Source organism: Rousettus aegyptiacus, unplaced genomic scaffold (assembly GCF_014176215.1).
Source record: "Rousettus aegyptiacus isolate mRouAeg1 unplaced genomic scaffold, mRouAeg1.p scaffold_m13_p_4, whole genome shotgun sequence".
In the NCBI taxonomy this organism is placed as follows: Eukaryota; Metazoa; Chordata; class Mammalia; order Chiroptera; family Pteropodidae; genus Rousettus; species Rousettus aegyptiacus.
The window spans coordinates 49,209,850-49,234,938 of record NW_023416307.1 but is presented as its reverse complement, the minus strand read 5'-3'; the positions used below and the strand labels follow the sequence as shown (position 1 = coordinate 49,234,938).

Genomic DNA, 25,089 nt, shown 5'->3' with positions numbered 1-25,089 from the left:
TTTATTTTAAGTAGATAAACATGTTCAGGTTTCTCTTGAACAAAAACAAACTAAAACCCCACCTCTGACAAGGAAGTGCAAATCTTTGTTGTGTAATTACCATGTGCCAGTAGCAGTTTGTGCTAAGATCTCTATGTGCATTATCTTAATCTTTTTATAGAAACCTTATATGATTTGGAACCATTGTTATTAAATTATACAGAAGAAACTGAGGCTTGTTGAGGTGTGAAGGTCACTCAAGATCACTTTGATAGTTAAGTACGGCAGCTGGATTTGAACCTAAGCTGGCTGTGCCCAGAACTCTGTGTATCAATTGACTGATTTATATTAGAGTTGATATACAACATAAAATATTAGTGTCAGGTGTACAGCATAGTGATTCAACATTTATATACTTTGCAAAGTGATCATCACAGTAAGTCTAGTAACTATCTGTTGCCATACATAGTTATGATATCATTGACTATTTCCTATGCTGTATTATATCCCTGTGACTTATTGTATAACTGAAAGTTTGTACTTCTGAATCCTCTTCTCTTTGGCCTGACTCCCCATTGCACTCCACTCTGGTAACTATCAGTTTGTTCTCAGTATCTATGACCTTGTTTCTGTTTTGTTTGTTCATTTGTTTTAAGTAAAATTGTACGATATTTGTCTTTCCGATTTATTTCACTTAATATAATACTTTCTAGGTCCATCTGTGCTGTCACAAATGGCAACATTTCATTCTTTTTTATTGCTAAGTAATATTCTGTTATATATATGTATGACCTCTTTATCCATTCATCTATTGATGGACACCTAGGTTGCCTCCATGTCTTGGCTATCGTAAACAATGCTGCAGTGAACATACAGGGTATATTTATCTTTTTAAATTATTGTTTTTGTTTTCTTTGGATGTATATCCAGAAGTGGAATTTCTAGGTCATTCGTTAATTATACTTTTAATTTTTTTGAGGACTCTCTATACTGTTTTCCATAGTGGCTGCACTAATTTATGGCTCCACCAAAATTAGAAAATTAGAAAAGGGATCCCTTTTCTCCATGTACTTATTATTGTCTTTTTGATAATAGCCATTCTGTAAGGTATGAGGTGATAGCTCATGTGGTTTTGTTTTGCATTTCCCTGATGACTACTGATGTTGAGCATCTTTTCATTTGTGTATTGACTACTTATATGTCTTTTTCAGAGAAATGTCCGTTCAGGTTCTCTGCTCATATTTTCATTGCATTGTTTTTTTGATGTTGAGTTTTGGATATTAACTCTTCATCACATGTATCATTGGCCAATATCTTCTCCCATTCAGTAGGTTGGTTGTTTTTTTTGTTTCGTTGATGGTTTTTTTTTTCACTGTACAAAACTTTTTAGATTGATGTAGTTTCATTTGTTTATTTTTGTTTTTATTACCTTTGCCTGAAGAGACATAGCCCAAAACATTTTGCTAAGACCTACATCAAAGAGTTTACTGCCTATATTCTAGGAGTTTCATAGTTTCAGGTCTTATATTTAAATCTTTAATCCATTTTGAGTTTATTTTTGTCTATAGTGTAAGAAAGTGGTCTAGTTTCATTTTTGCATGTATTTGTCCAGGCTTTTCAACACCATTTATTGAAGACCATTTATTGAAGAGAATCTCATTTCCCCGTTGTATATTATTGCCTCCTTTGCCGTAGATTAATTGACCATATAAATGTGGGTTTATTTCTGGGCTCTCTATTCTGTTCCATCAATCTAAGTGTTTTTAACCCTGTGTTAAAATCTTGTATTTTTAACTATAATGTTACACTACCAACCTGTCTCTCTCTTTCTGCTTTTATGGAAACTTTTATTTTAATTATTTTTTGAATTATTTAATTATTTAAAAATTATTTACTACCACCTTTGTGGTACAAAATTTAAAGGTACAAAATGCGTATGACTTTGAAAAATTAAGACATCTAATCTCTTTCCTAAAGGAGAACAGTGAACTAATTTCTTGTGTGTCCTTTCAGACATTTTCTAAGCATATAAAAGTTGATGTGTATTTGTATTCTTCTTCCCAACTCCAACAAAAATATGAACACTCTTCTACAATTTGTTTTTTTAAAAATATGTATCTTGGATGTCGTTCCTTGTTATTAATCATAAGCTGCCTCATTCTTTTTAGTAGCCGAATTATATTTTATTGTATGGATACTTGCTAATACAGTTGCTACCAGTGTTTTAGTGTGGCTGCAGTGATTGACTTCACATATGTGTCATGTGGCTTGTGTGTACATATATCTGTATAATACATTCTTTAAAGTGAAATACTAGGTTGAAAGGTTTGTGAGTTTAAAATTTTTATAGCCCCTGCTAAATTGCTTTCCATAGAAATTGTACTAACTTACACTCCCACCAACAATGTATGAGCATTTGTGTATCCCCATACCTACAGTATCTAAAATAGCCTGGTATCATACTTTTGATCTTTGCTGTTCTGTAAAAATTAGTAATTTGCATTTTTAAATTATAAGTGAGATTGAATTGTTTTCTTGGTCATAAGATGTATTTGAATTTCTTTTTCTGGAAATCATCTGTACATGTCTGTCAGGCATTTTTTTTTAGTGGCAGGTTGGATTTAAAAAATGATTTGTAGACCTTTTCTTATAATAGGGAAAGTCTCTTGTGATTTGCTGCTAATATTGCTTTCTCTTATTGTCATTTGTCTTTTGACTAAGTTTATTTATATTTTTGGAGAAATGTTTTGATGTAGTTGAATTGATTAATTTCTTTGTCTTTTGAGTTTTGCATCTTTCTTTGAAAGGTTTTTTGTTCTTTGAGATTATAAAAAATATTACCTCTTCTTTTCTTTTAGTTTTCTGATTTAATTTTTATATTTAAATCTTTATTCCATCTGAAATTAATTTGGGAGTTTCAAATTCAACTTGATTTCTTTCTTTTTTTCTTTTTTCTCTTTTCTTTCTTCTTTTTTCCCCTTTCTGTGGCTATCCAATGTCCTTATGTCATTTATTGGATAATCCCTCTGTCCCCCAAATTAGTTGGAATGTTACTTTAATCGAGTGCTGCATAGTATTTGTTGTATCCATTTCTTGATTCTGTATGGTATTCCATTGATCGATTTGTCTATTCACATCCATTATCACTTTTAATTACCTCACCTATATAAATAGCACGTAGAGCTAATGTCCTCACCTTATTACGGTTTTTCATTATTTTTCTTCTTGCATGTTAGATTTTCCATATGTATTTTAGAATTAGTTTTTCTGGTTTTTAAGATATTATTATTATTGTTATTATTTTGTAATTAGCCAATTATTTAAAAGACTTGTCTCTGCTAGCATTTTTCACAGTGGGCTTTGTGGAACATTGGTCCTGTGAGACTGCTTCCCCTAGAGAGAATTCCATGTCAAATGTTTTCGAGAAATGTTGCATGTTATAACTCCTCTCTAGGATTCACAATACACATTAGTATATCAAAACCTCTTAAAAGTTTAGCAGTAAATCTATTTAACTTTTTAAACTGAGTTTCTCAGACTTATTTGAGCACAGTATCCTTATTTTGGTACAAAATGTTTCTGCAGGATATTCTGTAGAAGATATTTTGGGAAACATTGATCTATCATTATGTCTCCTTCATCTACATTTCATAACTCGCTGTAATCTGGCTACAGCCCTCAGTCAGTTTCTCTTAAAATTATTCTTGCCAAGGATACCAGTGACTGTTACCAGATGCTTTTAAAACTTGACCTATATGGATTTTCAACTTACTCATCATCCATCTTTTGATATTTTCTTCTTTTTTGACTTTGGTGAAATTTTCTTTCTACATTTCCCTCTTCTTCTTTAGTCTCCTTTATGGGGTCCTCACTCTACATGCTCTGCCCTGTACTTTCTGTGTAGGACATAGTATTGTAGCACTGACATTGAAGGGGGGCCAGGTTGAGACCCCGTAGTAGAGGCCTCACAGCGTCCGCGGCTTCACTTTTCCTTGCCCTAAAGCTTAACAATAGATTGTCCCCAGTGGCTTGACCTAGAGCTTGAAACATCCTTTGTCATGGAAAGTTGCCCTGAAACTTATGATTAATGCCGTTACGCTTACTAGTCACAATCCTTCTGGTCTAGCTTTCTTTCCAAACTACTCCCATCTTTGTTCCTGGGTTTCTAACACCAGCGGAGGACCATGTTGCCAGAGGAACAGCTCCATGAAGCACAACAGACCCCCTGGAACCATTATGCAGCACCTGGAATAATGCCCAGATTTTCTCTTAAATACTTACCTAAACTGGACTGAGAAAATAAGGCAGTTTTGAAGGTGTTAACTTGCTGCCTTCTCAGATCACCAGAGCTCTGACAATAAACACTTATTCTAAATATCCCAACTCCTGTGTTGGTCTTTTGGCTGAGGGGCACAGGCAGCACGGGCCGGACTCGGTTGCTCTCAGGTTTCATCACTATTTGCTGATAACTCCCATATCTATATCTATAGCATACTCCTGTTTTTTGACCTTCAAACATCTGTTTTCACTAGTGTTTGGTAGACTTTCTGTTTGGCTTATCTCACCAGCCCATCTAGCTCAGGCCTACCTCACAGGCCCAACAGTGTTAAAACAGTCTCTGCTGGCCTGTATAGTGTCTGTGCAAAATTGAGTTTTGTAGCAGATGTAGCCCTTGGCAAGGAGAGCTCCGGCTGGATTTTTGCCCTGACTTTTACTTTTTGTAGGAGATAGTTTACATAACTGCACAAGGTACTTGACTGTAATTCTTGGAGTTGTTTTCCCTCTTGTCACCCTGCATACTGCCTTAATTCAGGCTCTCATGGTTTTTGGTCTAATATCTTTATCTTTTTCCTTTGTATTTCTTTGCGTTTTTTTTTTTTTTTTTTCTTGTAGGTTATCATTTTAAAATGGAACTCTGGTCAGCTTACCCAATTAATGTCTTTAATTGTTTCCCATTTCCTTTCATATAAAATGCAAATGCCTTAGCATTGCACACAAGGCTTTTCCTAATCTGGCCCTTCTTTGTATACATTTTCACACTGTACTAAGGTACTTAGTGCCGCTGGTTTGCCCTGCCCTCTTAAACTTCTTCATCGAGTAGTAACTTCCCATTTCTCATATTTTGATTGGCTAATTCCCGTTGGTCTTTAGGGCTTTTCTCAGATGTTACCTTTTACAGGAATCCTTTCTGATCCCTGTAGTCCTAGTTAGATAGCCTTCCTTTATTCCCTCATGCATGTTTTTATTATGTGTAGCAGTTGTGTTTGTGCTGTATAGGATTTATCTATTTGTCCATTGGTTAAAATTAGAGTTCCTGAGAGCAAACATAATGTTTTCAATTTCTTTTTCTCAAGGTCGTAAGGCAACAGTTTTAAATTATACTCCTGAGATCCTTTAGGTGTTTTCTAAAGTATTTCTGGGCTCTTTATCCTCTTCTTGGTGCCCTCTTCCTTCTTATCTCCTCAATACCTTTCCCTCTTTTATCTATGGCTTTACTTTTTTCTTTTTTATATTTATCATTTATCAAAGATTTTGTTTGTTTAAAGAAGATGTTCTGTATCTGAATGGAAGAAAAGAAAGAAGGAATGGAAAATAGAGGTGGGGAGGGGGAAGAAAGGAATGAAAGTAAAGAAAGAAGGAAAAGAAAGGAAGAAAGAAAGAAAGAAGGGACGGAGGGTGGGAGGGAGAAAGAAAGAGAGAGAGAGAGAAAGACTCAATCCAAACATTTAGCACAATGGATTGGAGAAATATGGTTGATTAATCAATTTAGACATCTGCTTTGATAGAGTGATATTGAAATGACCAACATTACTAACTCAGCATACCAGTTTACTCCCCTTTCCTCCAAAATACCACAATTTTTAAAAAATGTGAATGTCTTTTATCATACTACTTGTTCTCCCTGAAGTTCCCTTTTCTTCCTTTGAAGAGGTGCTTTAATAAATTTTTTGGAGTTAATTTATTAAGATCGAATTTGACTTAATAAAATGATTTTTTTGTTGTTATTAGACAACCTCTGGATCCTGAAAGGTCAACTTTTTTGGTACAACTGTCCTTTGAATTTATTCGCTCAGCTAAATAATTTTTGTAACGTTATTTTTAACCCAATGTAATGTCTTTCTTTTTCAGCTTGTGAAGCTTTGTATTGCGATGATTGATACCGGAAAAGCCTTTTGTGTTGCAAATAAACAGTTCATGAATGGGATTCGAGACCTGGCACAGTATTCTAGTAATGATACTGTAGTTGAGGTTAGTATTTTAAAATTAGTTAAAATGATAAATACAATAAGACATTAATCACTTATGCACCTATTGACCTTATGAAGAGTTACAGTGGTCCTTTAAAATTAGAAGTAGAAAAGCTGTTACTCGTTGCCGTTATCTTGTATAATTCTGTTTTCTTGGATAATTAGAAGTTGATGTTTGATTTGAGTTGTGAATATAAGTTTACTTGCTGCTAGGTTAGCTGAAGCATCTACAAGAGGGCTGGAACAGGGAGAAGAGGATCATACTTACTAGGAGGCTGCTTATAGAGGCAAGCAGAAAGCATTAATCTAAAAATAGTATCTAGCTCTATGTATGGGGGAGCTGTCTAGGAAGTTTTTGATCAGCTCGCTATGCTGGGTTAGCCTATCCCTCTTGCCTATACTATGTGGTATTATGATATTCCTTTTTCATGAGGAATAATAATAATACATGAAGAAATGGATATAGTGTAAGTATTATTTGATCCACAGATGCCTTAATGGGCACAGTCTCGTTACACTTAATTTTACTTTTAGGCTTATATATGTCATTCCTGTTTGTTAGCATAATGCTATTGTTAGGGCAGTACCGATTCTTTGACTATTCTAGGGTTTTATGTTATTACATGTAGACTTGACCTCTGCAGAGCATGTCAGTGAGGGAGTGAGATTGTCCTTAGAAATAAATGTTACTGTTTAAAATGTTAGTTGATCTTCCTGTTAGAAATTCTGAAGTAACATTTCTGTGGCCTATTTTAGTAGCTATTCAATGACTTCGTTTTCTTTTGATTTCTTTCTCAGACAAGTTTGACCAAGTTTTCTGACAGCCTTCAAGAAATGATCAATTTTCATACAGTAAGTGTCAGTAAGTAGGTGTTACTATGACCATGTTAGTTATTTTAGTACTTTTCTTTACTGGCAGCATTTTATAAAATTACTCGTTGGAATTCAATGACTTTGATTTGTCAATAGCTTTTTAGTTGGATGGATCTAAAATTGTGTGTGTATGTGTGTGTGTGAGAGTGACAGTGAAAGTATACATTTTATTTCTCATTCTAAAATAGTGAACTTATATTAATGAAGTACACGTCCATAAAAGTTATTTTTTTTCTTTAAGTTGTACCTTTGTTAGTTTTAAAATAATTATTTCAAGAACAAATTGTAGGAGTCATTATTCTAAATTTAGCTATTTCTTTTAATACTTACAAATATATTCCCTTTGTCTAATCAATTGCCAATATTAAAGACTGCTGTACTCTTTGACATATTTATATGAGTGTTTGAGACTTGAGGGCATTTTCCTTCAAGAATGAGGACTATATATTACTTTCGTGATGTCAGAAAATTCCTTTATAAATTTTATAGAAGTTTACTGGTAATATGGTACCTTATAAGCTATATTCTTCTTAAAATATTTTAAAAAGCTTACCATATATGCCTGTCATATAATTGTTTATTCACTGCTTCAAAATTTATTGGCAGCTGTCTATAAGAAGAATATCAATATGTATTCTTTATGAAATCTGCTAATTTTTGTTCTTAGTTAATTTGATTTTCTTCTAATTTTTATATACATATATTTTGGTGAACATATTAAGAACGATTTTATCTGATAATACTTATTTTAATTGTAGTTCAAATTTTCGCTGTATCAAATTGGTATTACAAGTATCTGCTTCAGTTCCTGCTTTTATTTCTTTGAGTATATGCTACGTTTAGAATGGCTGGGTTGTATGGTAATTCTATGTTTACCTTTTTGAGGAACCATCAAACTATTTTCCACAGAGGCAAAAGTATTTTACATTCCCATCAGCAATGTATGAGTGTTCCAATTTTACACATCCTTGCCAATACTTGTTATTCTCTATTTTCTTTATTATAGCCATTCTAGTAGGTGTGAAGTGGTATCTCCTTGTGGTTTTGTTTTGCATTTCCCTAATGAGTAAAGCAGTTGAGCATCTTTTCATGTGCTTCCTGGCCAGTTGTGTATTTTCTTCCACCATTGTTACTTTGTTGTCTATTCAAGTCCTTTGCCCATTCAATTTTTTAAAAATTGAATTCTTTATATATTTTGGGTATTGAACCCTTATCAGATATGTAATATTTATATATTATAATATATAAATATTTTCTCCCATTCTGTAGGTTCTTTTCACTTTCTTGATAATGTCCTTTGATGCACAAAAGTTTTAATTTTGTTGAAGTCCAGTTTATATAAATTTCTTCTGTTGCTCCTGCTTTTGGGATCATGTCCAAGAATCCATTGCTAAATACCAGATTATGAAGATTTATCCCTTTGTTTTCTTCTAAGAGTTTTATGGTTTTAGCTCTAATATGTTATACCAATTTGGTTTTTAATGACTTCTTAATAATTCTCATTTTGCCTTTGAATGAGCTTAGATGCTAGTGTATGGTATATTTGATTTCTCTTGAAATCAAGCCATCTTTTGCATTCAAACTTCTTAAAAAATGTAATATACCGAGAATTTTTTTTTTCGGTAAAAGTTATTGATTTTAAATTAACATGATAGTTAAATATTTTCTCCATAATTTATTATCTTTTGGAACAGTCCTGTTTCTGATATTTTTTAAATCAGTAAGTCCTATGTTATTGCTTTATATAAGAATACCTCGCTCTTTGTTCAAGTTTTATATGTGAAAAGTTATAGTTAAGATAATCGTTTTGGTAAATAAATTGTTTAAATGTATGTTGGAAGCTTTCTTGTCAAGAAATCTTCCTTCGAAGTTTTTTATAAATCTCTTTCTCAAATCTTTAATAATTCGGTTTGTTTGAAGCAAGGTCTGTAAGTATAATTTGCTTAAGAAGGGTGGAGATTGATCTTTTTAGTGACAGTGTTAATGTGCACATAGTTTCCTGAACTGAATCCAACAATGTAGATTTTTATTTTCTAAAATTGAAAGCAATCAATATTTCTTGCCTTTAATGTTATAAAAAGAACATAACTTAGATTATTATAACATAAATTAGAGACAACTTAGATTGAGTTTAGGTTCCAATTATTAGCTATATAATTTGGTCAATTTACTTAATCACTTTCATTTTTCAGTTTAGTGTTCTAAAAAATTGGAATAATGGAATTTGCTATGCCTATATGTGAGAGTTTGTAAGGAACAAAATGTGTGAAAGTAGACTCTGGAGAGAACATTTCTTCCTTTACTATATCTGTTGGCATCTATTTAGGAAAATAGAGACCACTTAAGGTATTTCTAATAGAAAGTTCTTAATATAGTGATTTGGTCACAAAAATGTTGGAAGAGTTGGAGAATATAAAAAGCCAAGGTAATGCCACGTAGGGATTAGTAAAAATGGGAAGTAGCTATTGCCCATAGGGTTGGTGGAACAAAAGTGAAAGTTGTGTTACCAGAGCCCCCAAGTACTGAACTGTTGAAAATACTGCCATTGTTACCAAGCCAGGAGGCTGGGAGCTTGTCTTCTTGTTGCTCTAAGAGCCAAGGAGCCTGCAGTGCCATTGACACTGTCCCTGATGATCACCGATGCCGCTGAAAGTTGGAGTAGCTCACAGTCGCTCACCGATGGCTGTGTCAGAACTGAAGCAGAAAAAAAAAAAGTGGCTTCTCCTTATCTCTTGCTTCTTTATCTAACATTGGCTCCCATTGGAAAAACCTAACCTCTTAGCTTGTGTGGGGTTCTGGGAAATATACTTTGCATATTTCTAGCTCCTGGTAATATCGAGGAGGAGTCTGTGGAAGGGTGACGTAGTGGTGACAGCCAACAACCAGCACGCGAACCATAATGGCTATAGTTTCAAAAATATTTTTGGTAGGCAAATTATTGTGAAACTTAACAATTATTATCCTTAAAACTTTCTTCATGTACTCCAACTCCAGTACATTAGCAAAATATACCCCAAATCCAACTATCAGTTTCTCTGCCACCTTCAAGTCTAAACTACTGCACCACCTCTTATTTAGGATTATGACTTGTGTTTCTGCTTCTGTCTTGCCCTTCTACAGTGAGTTCTGTATATGGCAGCCAAAATGAACTTTGAAAAATATAAATTAATTCACAGCACTCCCCTGCTCTCTAGCTCCCCATCACACTCATAAAATCCTAACCATGGCCAGCCAAGCTCTACATGATCAGGCTGCTGCTGATAACTGCCTAATCACATTTCTACTCTCTGCCTGGCTGCAGCCACTTGGGCTCTTTTTTCTTTGAACATGGCGAAGTAATCCTCATATTAGAGCCATGGCACTTGCTACCTGCTTTGTGTGGAATGTTTTCCCTCCGCATCTGTCTGTGGCTAGTTTCCTTACAATATTTCTTCCCTTTCTATAGGTCTCCTTCACTTTTTTTAAGTCATTACCAATCAGAGTTGCCATCCTTGACTACCTTATAATCACTTTCCGCTCTTTCACCTTGCCTTTACACACACACACACACACACACACACACACACACACACCCCACATGTATTTGTATATAGTCTGGTTCTTAAACAGATATGTTTATTTTTTTTTATCTGTTTTTCTAAGTTCCATTACTACAGGCACTGTTATATTGATCTCTGCTACTATCACCTAGAAGCGTTCTTGGTAGAAACGAGTTACTCATGGCAGGTTTAGGGAAACTGAGATTATGAATTTATGAAAACTCATATTTTTTATAGTCATTAAATTAATAAAAATATGTTAAATCATTAGGAAAATACATTGAATAGACAGTTAAAAGTAATATTCTTTTAATTTTTCTTTTACTTCTGCTTGTACTTGAGAAATTTTAGGATCTCAGTTTTGACTGTAAAATTTATTTTGTTTTAAAAAGAAAATTTGCAAACCAAGAGGAGATCACTATTTGTCTCTGTCGAGAGGTTTAAAGGCTATAGGTTGGTAAGCTTGTGTGTGCTTTTATATATATATATATATACACACACACACACACACACACACACACACACACACTTATATAATTACACATAGGGAATTCTTTATCTAATAGTATACCCAGATGTTCTGTGCTTTTCTATTTTTATTACCACATTTCTTTTTACAGCATCTCAGAAATTCTCCTAATAGATATTCATATGATATTGTTAGACCTTGGTTCATTTTCTTTAATTTTCTTTCTTTTTATGGTTGTTAGGCTGTTTGCCTTACGTGGCCTTTTTGTTTCCTGTTAACAAATACTTTTATTTTTTCTCAGTAGGGCTAACTTGTGTGTAGTTGAATCAGAATTCTTATATTTGTGGTAAGGGTTTTTCCCTCATCATAACACTGTATACTTCACATTAACTAGAATATAGATAGGGATGACACATATCTTGTTTACTGTTATATTTCCAGTACTTGCACAGTTCTCTTCCTGGGGGAAGTCATTTAATTTTTCTAAGCTTTACATTCCTCCTCTCTAAAATAAAAGATCTTTACTTTTATAATCAAGAGATGACTTTTGATTATAAAAATTCTAAGATTATAAAGCATTACTTATAAGACTTAAACATAATCTCAGAGTCACTTGTTAAAATGTGGGGAAAACCTAGTTACAGAAAATGCTTTATTTTAGTAGCAATTTTTACAATGAAGTTTTAATTACATGACAGTAGAAGATAGAGGAGGCTTTATATGATAAGATAAACTGCTTTCTAAAAGGTAATAAATACTGGAATCTGCTTTACATTCTGCAGCAGAACTCATAACACTTAGGTTTTGGTATATCAGTTTGTGTCAGGATAAAAGGCTGGCTGTTCTAGAGATGTCATTTATGAATGACTTTGTGGGCTTAAGTAAATATTGAAATAATAGAACCATTTGGGTAATTAGCCAAGTAAGATTAAACGTAGTTTGAGATTAGATTATCCAGTCATTTAAAAAATATTTGGATTCTTTCATGATTTATATCCTGTGTAAAAATGTGTAATACTGTTTCTTATTCTTTTCAGAATGAGAATTTCCTATGGGACTCTAACTCTTACATCTTAATAAGATTCCAACACATGCCTTTTTCAAAGCTGGTCATGTATAATACATTCTACTGAGTACTAGAGTTGATTTAATACTGACCTGTTTTCCTGATGCCCCTTGGATTCTAATTTGCTGTTGGTATAAGGAACTTGAAGTATTTATTTGATTATTATCTTTACTGAATGAAACTTTAAAGTTGAATTGCTGCATCAATTTTATGAAAATATGTGACTTTTTTTGTTTTGATTTTTGTGAGTTTGATTTTCTATATTGTATCTGCTCAGTCATTCAACAAAAGGTTTTAGGTAGTGAGAAAACGGTAAGTAGTTCTGTGATTCCCAACTGTTCTTATCTCATGGCACAGGTAGACATTTATGGTTGATTGTATTTGTATGGGACACTGGAAAAAACTGGAGGGGGAGGGACATGAAGGTGTCATGTCCTGAGTGTTGGTGAAAAATATTTAAATTTCTTTATGGAATTATGTTAAAATAATTAATATTTAATAATAAATAATGTTTTCAGTAAAATTATGTTAAAATGAAACACATAATGTTATGGAAGGTCCTACACATTGAATGTGTGTAACACTTTCAAATTATTTTTAAGAAAATTTAATGAGAAATTTGACTCACTTCTGTGAATATGACCTTAAAAAAATAGGTGTTATGCAGGATATGGTTTCAAGCAATTCCTGATCAAGATTTTAAAATTGATGATCTTTTCAAATTCGTGGTTATTGTCAGTGATGAGAATTTTGTCGTATAAGTAGGCATATTAGTGAAAGGCAGATGAGTATTTATTGCTCATTTCTCCTGATGGACAGGACTGCCTTTTTTTTTTTTTTATGTAATTAGAATTTAAATAATTTCATCTCTTTAAATTATACTTTAAAGGAGCAAATCATTCATTAAATGGAACTACTCTTCCTCTCCTTTCATTAACACATATAATGCTTAAATTTTCTGGGGTAAATTGAATGTATTTTAAATAAAATAATAAACTTTTCCATAGGTATGTACAGAATTCACCCTACCTACTCTGTACCCCACCCCACCCCACTTCTACCCACTTTTAATCATTCTATTTGTAAATTCAGATTATAGCACTAACTCCCTAGTGACTCGGTCTCAAGCTCTCATTTCCAACACTTTGAATCCATAGTTTGTTAGTATAGGTTGTCAGAAATAGCAAGGATTGTTTGAAGTAAGTTCATCAGATTGCAGAACATCAGTTAAGTAAGCCATCTTTTAAAATCAATAACTGGCATTAAGCAAATTTTCATGTTTTGTTCCTCCTAAACTTTTGGAATTCTACTTTTTACTCATACTTAGGCAAAATTCTTCCTTTGGACAGCCAGTACACTTTTGTATAAAACAGCAGAACAATATTCTTATATCATTTCTTTACAAAAAACTAAAAACAGATGAAGCTAAATGTTTTGGATATTTTGTTTAGATTTATGGATCATTTTGATAATATTTAATTTGAAATTCATATCTGTATACAAACTATATATGAGAGATCCTTTTGAAATAATATATTACTAGATTTTCAGAGTTTCCAAATGAATTCTTAATGTAAACTTCCAGTTTGCTGTCATTGTGGCTGTACTATCAGTATGCAAAATTACATATTTTTATAATGTCTTTTTGTTTTAAAGTTTTTTTTATATATATATATATAGCATTTTGAGTATTTCATCCCTGGGAGTTTGCTTTGGTACTTTGCAGAATAATCAGTCCTCTTCTAAGATAATTTTCTGTGTAGAAATTTTAACTATTGCTGTTAACTTGAGCACAGTTATTAACAAGTAGAATCATCCCTTAGCAATGAAAAATTTGATACAGTTGTCTTCAAAGTTAGTAATTATTACTATCTATCTGGCATGTCATCAGATGCATCTATTAATTCTTTTATTCGAATCTGCAAACTTTTTTATTTCCTTTGCTTCTTTGAAAATGACAAAGTTCCTACATTTTCCTTGCAGGCTGATATATTGTGCAATTTTGTAATGGTATGAGACATTCTGGCTCTAAGTCTTAATTATGTAACCTTGTAACTAGCTTCTTAATATGATATTGTAACTAATCTCATAAAAGAACTTTCCTTCCTTCCTCTCCCCTCCCTTTCCCTTCCCTCCCCTTCCCTCCACTTCCCTCCCTTCTCCTCTTTTTAAAGTCTACAGCACCTGGTCTTCCTAGGTGGTCTCCCATCCAAGTACTAACCAGGCCTGACCCTCCTTAGCTTCCGAGATCAGATAAGATCAGGCGTGTTCAGGGTGGCATGACTGTAGTGGAACTTTATTTCTTATTTTCTTCTTGCAGAAGTTCAGAATACAAATCTTTTTCTGTATGAAATGATTTTTTTGTGTGTGTTGAAGTCCTATATAATTTGCTTTTCCCATTGCTTTATTTAATAACTCTGATATATAAAGACCTTTAGGTTGAAAAATAATTTGGGGCTGTTTTGTTAGTCTTCTAAATGCAATAACTTTCCATCACTATTTAATGAAAAAGTTGTCTATTATGGTTTAAATGTTCATTTTCTTAATAACCAGTGATACCAAGATTAATGAAACTAATTGTTTCATGAGTTTATTTGCTACCCACATATCTTTTAAAATGTATTATGGTTTAAATTTGCCTTTTGTAGTGCTAATGATGCTTAGCATCTTTTCATGTGTTATCGATGTATCTTCTCTGATGAAATATCATATCTTTTGTACATTAAAAAAAAATTGGGGTTTGTGGCTCATTATTTAGTTTGTAAGAGTTCTTTATGTATTCCAGGTATGTCTTTTGTCAGATAAATGTTTTGCAGATATTTTCTCTCAGGCTTTGGCTTGCCTTTTTCATTTTTGTAATACTATCTTTTGAAGAGCAATAGTTTCTAATTTTGATGAAGTAAATTTATTGATTTTTTCTGTTATCTTTTTTTTTTGCATATGTTTTATGCAAAAAATATTTTCCCAACCCAAGTTCACTAAGATTTTATTCTATGTTTAGTTTAGATCTGTGATCCATTTCAAGTTAATTTTTGCATATGTTGCATGGTAAGGGTCAAGGTTCTTTTTTTTTTTTTTTTTTTTGGCATATTACTCTAATTGTTCCAGCACCATTTGCTCAAAAATGATCTTTTCCATATATATTTTCACCATTTGTTAAAAAAATTGATCATATGTGTAGGTCATTTCTAGATTCTATTCTGTTTCATTGGTCTTTTAGCCTATCTTTATTTCAGTACCACAACTGCCTTGATGACTGTAGCTTTCATAAGAAGTCTTGAAATCAGGTAGTGTAGGTATTCCAAGTTTTTTCTTTTTTCTTTTTTCAGGATTGTTATGGCTATTCTAGGTCCTTTACACTTCTATATAAATTTCAAAATCAGGTTTTAAACTTCTATAAAAAGCCTTACTGGGATTTGGAATGGGATCATATCAAATCTTTTGATCAATTTGGTGAAAATTAACATCTTACTAATATTTAGTCTTCTAATCCATGTACACAGTATATCTCTCCCTTTATTTAAGTTTTCACTGTATGAGTCTTGCATATCCTTTGTCAAATTCACCCCTAAGCATTTCTTATTTTTTGATGTTACTGTAAGTGGTATTGTTTTAAAAGTTGATAATTTCTAATCGGTGATTGCTGGTATGTAGAAATACCACTGATTTTTGTATATTGACTCTGTTTCTGCAACCTTGCTAAATTCACTTATTAGTTCTAGTAGATTTTTCTATAGATTCCATACTGTATACTCAATCATATAGTCTGTGGATAAAGACAGTTTTATATTTTTCTTTTCTAATATGAATGCTTTTTATTTCATTTTTCTTATTTGATTGAATTTCTAGGATTCAATGTACAATGTTATGTAGAAGTGAGCAAACACCCCTGTCTTGTTCCTTATTGTAGGGGGACAGTAGCCTTTTATGACTAAATATGATGTTAGCTGCAGGTTTTTCATATGTGTCCTTTATTGAACTGAGGAAGTACCCTTCTACTCCTGGATTCCTGAGAGCTTTTATTAGGAATGGGTGTTGGATTTCGTCAGATGCTTTTTTTTGCATCCATCTAGATAGATGGTCATATGTTTTTCTGTTTTAGTCTGTTAAGATGGTGAACTATATTAATTGATTAATTTTTTTTATTTTTTATTTTTAAAATTTTTTCCTCTAATTCCCCTCCTCCCCTGCCGCAATCCACCCCTGACCCATGGATGTTGCCGTTTCCCCTTAAGAACTGGATCTCTGAAGGTGGTGGGTCCCCTCCCACATGCATGCGGTGTGTACCCGGGGCCTGGCGCACCCAGGGTATGGTCCATGGCTCCACCTGGGGCACGAATCCAGACCTTAAGCAGACGTGCTAACCACTACACTATGGTGTCACCTCATTATTGATTTTTTAATATTAAATCAATCTTACATTCCTTGGATAAATCCCAGTTGGTATGATGTTTTGTAAGTTTTTAAAATTGTTATATATCATTATTATGTATTCTTAAGAACTTTTCATAGCATTATTTTCTTACCATGTCTTTGTCTGGTATTGTCCCTCATAAGAATTTTCTCATTGAATAATTTTCTGATAGAGTAGATTTGGAGGGTGGGGAGAGTTTGAGTAGAATTAGTATTTTTTTCTTCCTTAAATGTTTGGTAGAATTCAGTAGTGAGAAAATCTTTGTAGAGTTTTCTTTTAGGGTTTTTTTTTTCCCTTTAATTTATGTACTTACTTTTGGAAGGTGACTTATTCTTTATTATTAGGAATTCAAATAATTTTACAAGAAACATTAATATATTCATGCGCTAGATATGTTTACTTTATCACATATCTAATCATTTATCCTCCCTTCTGTCCATGCATCATTCTACCTATTAGTGATGTATTTCGGAATAATTTATAGACAACAGTGTATTCACTCCTAAATACATTCCCATGCATAATTTGTGAGTTTGATATTTTTCAAAGTTTTTCTTAATTTTTTGAGGTAAAATTTGAACACAGTTAAATGCATGTCTTAAGTGAATCATTTAATGAATTTTAATAAACACATATTCTTGTGAAACCCAAATCTCTTTTTAAGATAAAAATCATTACCATTACTCAGAAAGTTTTCTCATACCTTTTCTCAGCCTCAACCCACACCCCCAAGGCAAGTACTATTTTGATTTTCTTCTATAACTAGTTTTGCTTGTTCTGTAACTTCATATAAATGGAATCATGTAGTATTTGTGCGTGTGTGTTTGTGTGTGTGTGTGTGTGTGAGAGAGAGAGAGAGAGAGAGAGAGAGAGAGAGAGAGAGAGAGAGAGAGACCTTTTTCACTTGGTACAGTTTTTGAGATTGGTCTATATTGTTACGTGTAATGTAGTATAATTTAATTTCATTGAGGTAAGAGAACATGTTTTATATGATGCCATACGCCCCTATTACATGATTAATTTTCATAAATGTTGTTAGTGTTCCTGAGAAGAATGGATATTTTCTTCTGTTGGTTTTATGTCCCTGTGTCTATCATTTTAATCAAGCTCATTAGTCATGCTGTTTGTTTCTTAATTCTTTTAAAAATCTGGTGGTTCATATGTATATTGTTGTTCTTTATATTTTAAAGTTATGTTAAAATTTGTAACAAAATTAATTCATTGTGGTATACAGCTTTATGAGTTTTGACAAATCTATAGTTGAATGTTCACCCACAACCATGATGCAGTTCCATTAACTGTAAAAATTCCTTCATGTTACCCTGTTGTTAGTCAGCACTTCCTCCACCCGCCTAGCACTGGAAATTTCTGATTTATTGTTCACCCCTATAGTTTTGCTTTTTCCTAAACATCATAACAATAGAATTATAAAGCTTGTAGCCTTTTGAATATGACTTATTTTACTTAGCAAAATGCATAGAGATTCATCTATGTTTTTGCATGTTTTAATAGTCGTTGCTCTTTATTGCTGAGTAGTATTCCATTGCATGGATATACCATAGTTTGATTTTCCAAAGACATTTGGGTTGTTTCCAGTTTGGCAATTAGGAATGAAACTGCTATAAACATTGATGTATAGGTTTTGTTGTGAACATAAGTTTTCATTTCTCCTGGGCAAATACCTAGGAGTGGTTTCTAGGTTTTATATAAATATAGTTTAAACTTTATGCAGTATGGGAGGGTTTATACTATAGATTCTGTTTCTTTGATTCTGATTAGGTTGTTGAGCTTTGGTAATTTTTGTCTTTCAAAAAATTTATCCATCTCATCTGTTGAATTTATAGACATAAAATTGCTCCCCAACTCCCCTGGTTATCCTTTTTAGTATCTGCGGAATCTGTGGTGAAGTCACCTCTCTTCTTGACACTTGAAATTTGTGGCTTTTTTTTGACCCCCTGATCACTTTAGCTGGAGGTTTGTTAATTTTATAGATCTTCTCAAATAACTAGCTATTGGCTTTATTGATTTTTGGCTATCAATTTTGTTTTCTATTTAGTTGACTTTCACTTTGATCTTTATTATTTCCTTCTTCCTTTGGGTCTAATACTTTGGATTTAACATAATACCGAAAAATTGGTTTTCTCTTTGGAAGTAAATTGATGGATTATATGTACTCAATCCAGATTTTGCCTGGATTTTTGCCTGCACATATGCACATCTCTGTGTGTGTGTGTGTGTGTGTGTGTGTGTGTGTGTGTGTGTACGCACGCGAGCACATGCACATTTTGGTATTTAGGTGAGAATATAAAGACTTTTGCCAGTAGCAAGATTTTGGAATGAAAATGGTATGTTTTTAATTAGTAGGATAGAGGATTTTCTTTTTGTTTTGAATATTGGTTTTTTGCTTGTTCATCTGACTTCTGTTTGTTTCAAATTATGAAGGAGGTATATTATGAATTATAAAAGTATTTAGAATTCCTGTGACAGGCCCTATGAAATTTACTACACATAGAGCTATAAGAGTTAAATATGTAAGTAACATCATTTAAGTGGAGCAAAATATTGTGAGGAATAAAATTTTATTCTTGTCTCTAATCTTAACAATCATTTAATCTAAAGGTCTGTATAATTTTACTTGAACTAAGAATGTAAACCATTTAAATCCCCAGGTCTTCCCAAATGAATAATGTTTAGCCTTTAAGATATAAGGCAGTTTTGGGGTTGTTTTCATTTGATGGGTTTCAATATATGAGATTAAGAAATTTCTGTAGATGGAGTGGAATTTGTATTACTCTTTTAGGTTGTCATCCAAAGCCTCAATTAAAATCAAGGAAATAAATTGCTTTACTCTTTGAGAAGTCTACTTAAATATTAAAGCAGATTTTATTTCCTCTGTAAATGGAAGTAATTTAACTTTTTAGACAGATGAAATTGGTTTGAAAATCAGTTTCTTTTTAAAATGCTTGTTTCTTATGGAGTCTTTAATAAGAAATATAGGTGTTATTAGAAATTGGAGTATTGATGGAGGGATGTGTTAATTATAGAACTACATGAAAATTATTTTCTTTGTTTACTTTTCTAATTGTTTAATGTTATATTTTATCTTTTAGATCCTATTTGACCAAACTCAGAGATCAATTAAGGCACAGCTTCAGAACTTTGTTAAAGAGTAAGTCAATTGCAGTGAAGAGAAAAGCAAAGCAACTAGTTAATTATCACATCTGGGAATTGATATCTTTGGGAAAAAATCATAGACCATGAATTACTGAAAATATTAGAGTTTTTTTTTTTTTAATTTGTTTTGCTTTGTGAAACGTATATTGCATTTCTTCCTGAATTACTTCATAAGGAAATCAGGCTTCATGGCTTTCAGTGAATCATTTATACTATGAAATATATGTTTAGGATACATAGCTAGATGTAATGACTTTTCAAAGTTAAAGCAAACCCCAAAAGTGGTTGAAATACTTATCAGTTATTTTAGTTGATACTAAGTTTTCCATTGTCTCAATGTAGTATTTTCTTTGAAGAGAAAATAATGGATTATAAGAGAATAAGTAATGAATACAAGCCTTTTGTGTCGCATTCATCACATTTTATATGTGAAATAAAATGAACTGTTCAAGTTGGAAAGTTTTCCTTTTTCACATTAATAGTTCAGTTTTTCTCTTATTTTCTTTCTGAGAAAATATAAAATTACAGATTAAGTTGATTATGATACAGTATTCAAAGGTAAATTATAGACATTATAAGCTTTAAATAGTGGTAGATCACGTGAACATAATGCACTGCTATTTTAGTAGGTTAGAATTGTCCTGGATGGAGGTGATGTCTTGCAGATTCTTTATAGATGATTTTATAATAGACTAACATTCAGAATGCATTTATAGAATGTATACATGAAAGTTAATGACTCTTACAAAGTGTTTAGTCTTTTTTAGATATTCTTTATTATTTTAGATATACTTTATTATATTATTTTGCCTATTTCTCTGGTAAAAAAAAAAAACAAAGAGATGTATTCCGTAGTTACCTCAGATCATTTACGAATCAAGGGTTTCAAATTTTCATACTATTTAAATGGATACTGTTACCCTTTATGGGTACAACAATTCCTTTAGAAAACATATTATGAATGTGTATTTTAAGAACACTTTCATGTTGTTTGGACCAGTAGTTCTTTTCAACAAGAAGTGAATGTTGTTTCTTAAAGTGTGGTCTGTAGACCACCTGTAACAGTAAAAACAAGGGTATGTCTTAAAAAAAAAAACAAAACCCTAGACTTCTAGGACTTATCCCAAAGACTAGTGCATTGTAATCTCTGGGAGGAGGAGCCTTGGAATTTATATTTTTAAAAAGTTCTCTATGGCGATTCTTATGTATACTATTGTTTAAAGTCATTTGGTTAAATAATGGTACATGTTCCTGAATTTGTCTTTAGGAAAAAAATTAATGTTACTTTTTATGTTTCTGTAATGGATGGAGGTGATGTCTTGCAGATTCTTTATAGAATGTGATAATTTATTTTCACTTCAAATTTATAGATTTAAGTAAGGAAATGTTAGCTGACTATATCGGGGATAATATGTTATTGAAAAACTAGTTGTCAGAAGAGATATTAAGTGTTATTGCACAGTGAATTAAATAATATAGAAACATAAGAATTAAATTCTAAGTGTTATTTTGCTAAAGTTTTTGATTAAGAAAGTTTTACAAAAGGATCTCTGTTATTATTTTTTAGAGATCTTAGAAAATTCAAAGATGCCAAGAAGCAATTTGAAAAAGTCAGTGAAGAAAAAGAAAATGCATTAGTAAAAAATGCTCAAGTACAAAGAAATAAACAGCACGAAGTTGAAGAAGCCACAAACATCCTGACAGCAACAAGAAAATGTTTTCGACACATAGCCCTAGACTACGTACTTCAGGTATATTTATTATACATTTTCAAAAAATGGTTACTGAACATGTCATTACTTCTGAGTGAATGCACTGAAAAGAATAAATAATACTTCTTTTTAAACTTAAAATTAAACCATGATCTTTAGTGAAAAAATTTTACTTGTTTATACATCTGTTCTGTGTATGCACCTCCATGTATGTGGATGTGTATAACTTTGGTTCTGCCTCCCTCCCATAATTACACTTAACATGTACTTCCTCCATTTTAAAATGTTGTAAAAAGAATGTTTAATCATTATAGTTTATTCTGTGGAGTTGCCGTGTCAATTTAATTAATATTTGATCATCAGACATTTTTAGTGTTGCCAGTTTTACTAGGAATAGTGAAAATATAATTTTCAATAGTTATAACATCTTTGTATACAGATCTTTTGCCACATTTCTGATTATTTCTTTAGAGTGAATTCTTAGAGGTACCTAGGCTCACCAAATTGCCAATTGCATAATATTTCTAGAAATAGTGCTCTCATACTTGCATTAGGTGCTGCTTTTTAAAATTATAGATCAGTGTTTTGTAAGTTGCCTGGTGATCTTCTGGTGCAGCGTATAATTGAAACTCATTTGAATGTGATAAGTCTCTAAAGGACTTTGAGAGAAATGAAAAATGAAGGCACATATTATATATTATTTCACATGTACATTATGTGTTCCTGCAGATCATGGAGTTCCTTTTATAAAATAGCAGTGGAGTCCCCAGAGATTATTGACCTGATAATCAGAGTACTTCTTTAAAAAAACCATAAGTAACCATATATAAGTTAGTGATTAAAAACTACTTAGATAACTTTGTAAAACAGTAGGAAATTACTTTAAGATTTTTCTATGAAATTCCCGTTCAGTAAGGGGGAAGTTGAAATTTAAAAAACAAAGTACGCTTTGTTCATTAATGAAAGGCTTCTAGAATGGAGTAGTCTGTATTTCTTGTCTCCTGTTACCTACCTCATATTTGTACCACTTCCTGTTGTATAGAAATTCACAATTAGAGAATTATATCAGATATTGTTTTCATTCTCATCTACTGTATCTAACAACCAAAACTACCTTGAGAAGTTCTATACACCCCTTAAACCTGTTCTTTCACAACCTTGCTTCAGCTCTAACACCAATTCTTATTGTTTCTTATCTAGAGTATTAAGATGTTCTCATGTAATTGGTCTTTTCTTGCATTACTTTTACCTGCCGGGTTACTAATTCATTCTCTGTTCTGTGGTCAGACTTAACTTCTCTAGGCAAGATAAATCATTCTTGCTTCTGCTGCCTCTGTCCTGCAATAATATTGTCATTCACATTGCTTTTGGAGCACTTATCCCATTTATTGTAATTATTTATTTATATGTCTTCTGCTCCTAGATTTTATCCCTTCTCTGTAGTCCAGTGCTTGGAAAATAGATAGGTAATAAATGGTTTTTGAAAGAATGAATGACTTAATTTAAAATTTTATTTGGGGAGAGGGAATTCAGTAAAATGTTCATCATTTTAAACTTTTATATTATAAATTATCCATTTCCTAGGTGTCCATCCAATAGTTTTAAGTTAAGACCTTCACCTCCCCCGTAACTATTAGTTTGTTTGATTTTTCTGATGAGAACTGTTGTGCCAATTTATTATATGGCCAAAGTGTTTACTTTAGAGAATAGTAAGTAATAAATATTCAGATTTATAAAGTTTGTCATACTTTAGCTTCTCTAAGTATTTGAATTTATTTTATTTTATTTTTATAAGTAAATGCTGTTTTTCATTGCCAGACAGGGGAAAAACAAGCAAAACATAATGGAGTGACATACTTTTAACAATTTTCAAAGTCTGAATGATAGGTTATCTGCAGCCTCTGATTTTACTTGAGCATTTGAAAGTTAATATTTTAGTTCTCAAAGCTGAATAGCCTTTGAAACAGACACGGAGAAGAAAGTAATGGCTAGTTAAGCCAAGTTATTTGGATTTTTCTTGATCTATTTTGTTTTCTGATCAGTGCTTTAAAATTATCTTGTAAAGCAACAGGCACAATATTCAGTGAGAAGGACATGTTAAAAGGCAGATGTTCTATAATCTTTTGACAACAGTAGCAAAGAGTGAATGATTCCTTTCCTTTATAAACATTTTATTTTATTAAGTTGATATGTAATAACAGACAAAAATACGTTTGTTATTAATTTCTAGAGTTGAGAGAGATACCACAATAGGCAAATTTCATAATTTACTGATCTTTTAGTAAATTTAGTTTAATTAAAATATTTAAGATCTATTAATTTATTTAACAAATATTTATTCGGTGCTTACTATGTTCCACTAGGGAAGTAAAGTTGGGAATAAGGCAAGACCCTCATCTAACAGAACTTACACTTTAGCTGGGGAAAGACTTAAATAAGGAAATATAAGATAGTTTTGATTGATATGAAGAAAATAAATAGGGTTGACGTACTAGAGAGTACATATGGGTCTCCTATATACCTTTGTGAGCAGATAGTATTTAAGCTGGGACCTGATTGATAAGAGCCTGTGCTCATCTGGGCAAAAAATGATGATAAGCCAGAACAACTAGTATGACGGCATTGAGGTGGGAGTAGTCTTGGATTGTGGTTGGAACACAGAAAAGGGGAAAATAGTAGAAAACCAGGTTGGAATAATAGGCAGAAGCCGTATCACAAAGGGCCTTGCAGGCTATGGCAGGAGTTGGAAGGTTTTAAGCTAGGACATGATTGCTCTGGTTGCTGAATGGATTGTAGAGAATCGAGTGGAAGTAGGTTAGTTCATAGACTATTGCAGCAGTCTAGAAGAGATATATGATTGTGGTTGGTGGTAGTGGCAAAAGTGATGACAGTTGGCATTAGGATGTATGTTTCGAAGGTTCTTGATAAGCAACTGGTAAGGAGGGTAGGAAAAGCTGGAATTCTAAAATTCAAATGTCTATCTAAGTGATAGTTTTATTACTACAATATTATCATTTAAACACAGCTAGTTTTTCTTTGAGGTCAAAAATAGATGAAAATTTCATTGGTGTGTTTGTCTTAACTGTTTTCACAAAAAAGTAGGTTGAAGGCTGAAAAACTTTTTGTTATTTACTTTTCTGGAAAAATGTTAAACCATATAATGAGCAACTTTTACAGTATGGCAGTATGGATTAGTTTTTAAAATAATGCATGGATGATTAACCAAGTGTATTTTCCCTCAGATAAATGTCCTTCAATCAAAAAGGAGATCAGAAATCCTAAAATCAGTAAGATTTTTATCAAAATAATGTTTTAAATATTTTAATGTGAAACTGAATGTACATATTTAAAGAGGCATGATATGTACATATGTGTGTGTATATGTATATGTGTATGTGTATAGTATTTATTTCAGGTCTATAATTAATCTTATTTTATTGTATATATATGTGAACCATTTTTTGTTTCCTTCATTTTATAATTATTTATATGTGTCTCATGTTAATACACTATGAGCTCCTTAATTGGACGTTTAATATTTGAGACTAAAGTCATATATTACTATATATATTTAGAGAATTTTTTCCTTAGGCTTGTTGATGATGTATCAGGTTT

The 25,089-nt window shown here is 32.2% G+C and overlaps 1 protein-coding gene and 1 pseudogene across 9 annotated transcripts in view; one reads left to right on the top strand and one right to left on the bottom strand.

The window, feature by feature from the left end:
• ACAP2 (ArfGAP with coiled-coil, ankyrin repeat and PH domains 2) overlaps window positions 1-25,089 on the top strand; it is a 123,053-nt gene that overhangs the window by 51,991 nt on the left and 45,973 nt on the right. For all 9 annotated transcript variants that reach the window (XR_004950443.1, XM_016135307.2, XM_016135304.2 and 6 more), the window contains exons 3-7: window positions 6,109-6,228; window positions 7,026-7,079; window positions 19,699-19,757; window positions 21,330-21,513; window positions 24,717-24,761. Coding sequence is in view for 8 of the 9 variants with exons in the window: in XM_016135307.2 (XP_015990793.1) it covers window positions 6,109-6,228; window positions 7,026-7,079; window positions 19,699-19,757; window positions 21,330-21,513; window positions 24,717-24,761 (462 nt within the window). In the remaining variant the exon portion in view is untranslated. The remainder of the gene's footprint in view (window positions 1-6,108; window positions 6,229-7,025; window positions 7,080-19,698; window positions 19,758-21,329; window positions 21,514-24,716; window positions 24,762-25,089) is intronic.
• LOC118602439 lies at window positions 14,347-14,465 on the bottom strand (annotated as a pseudogene).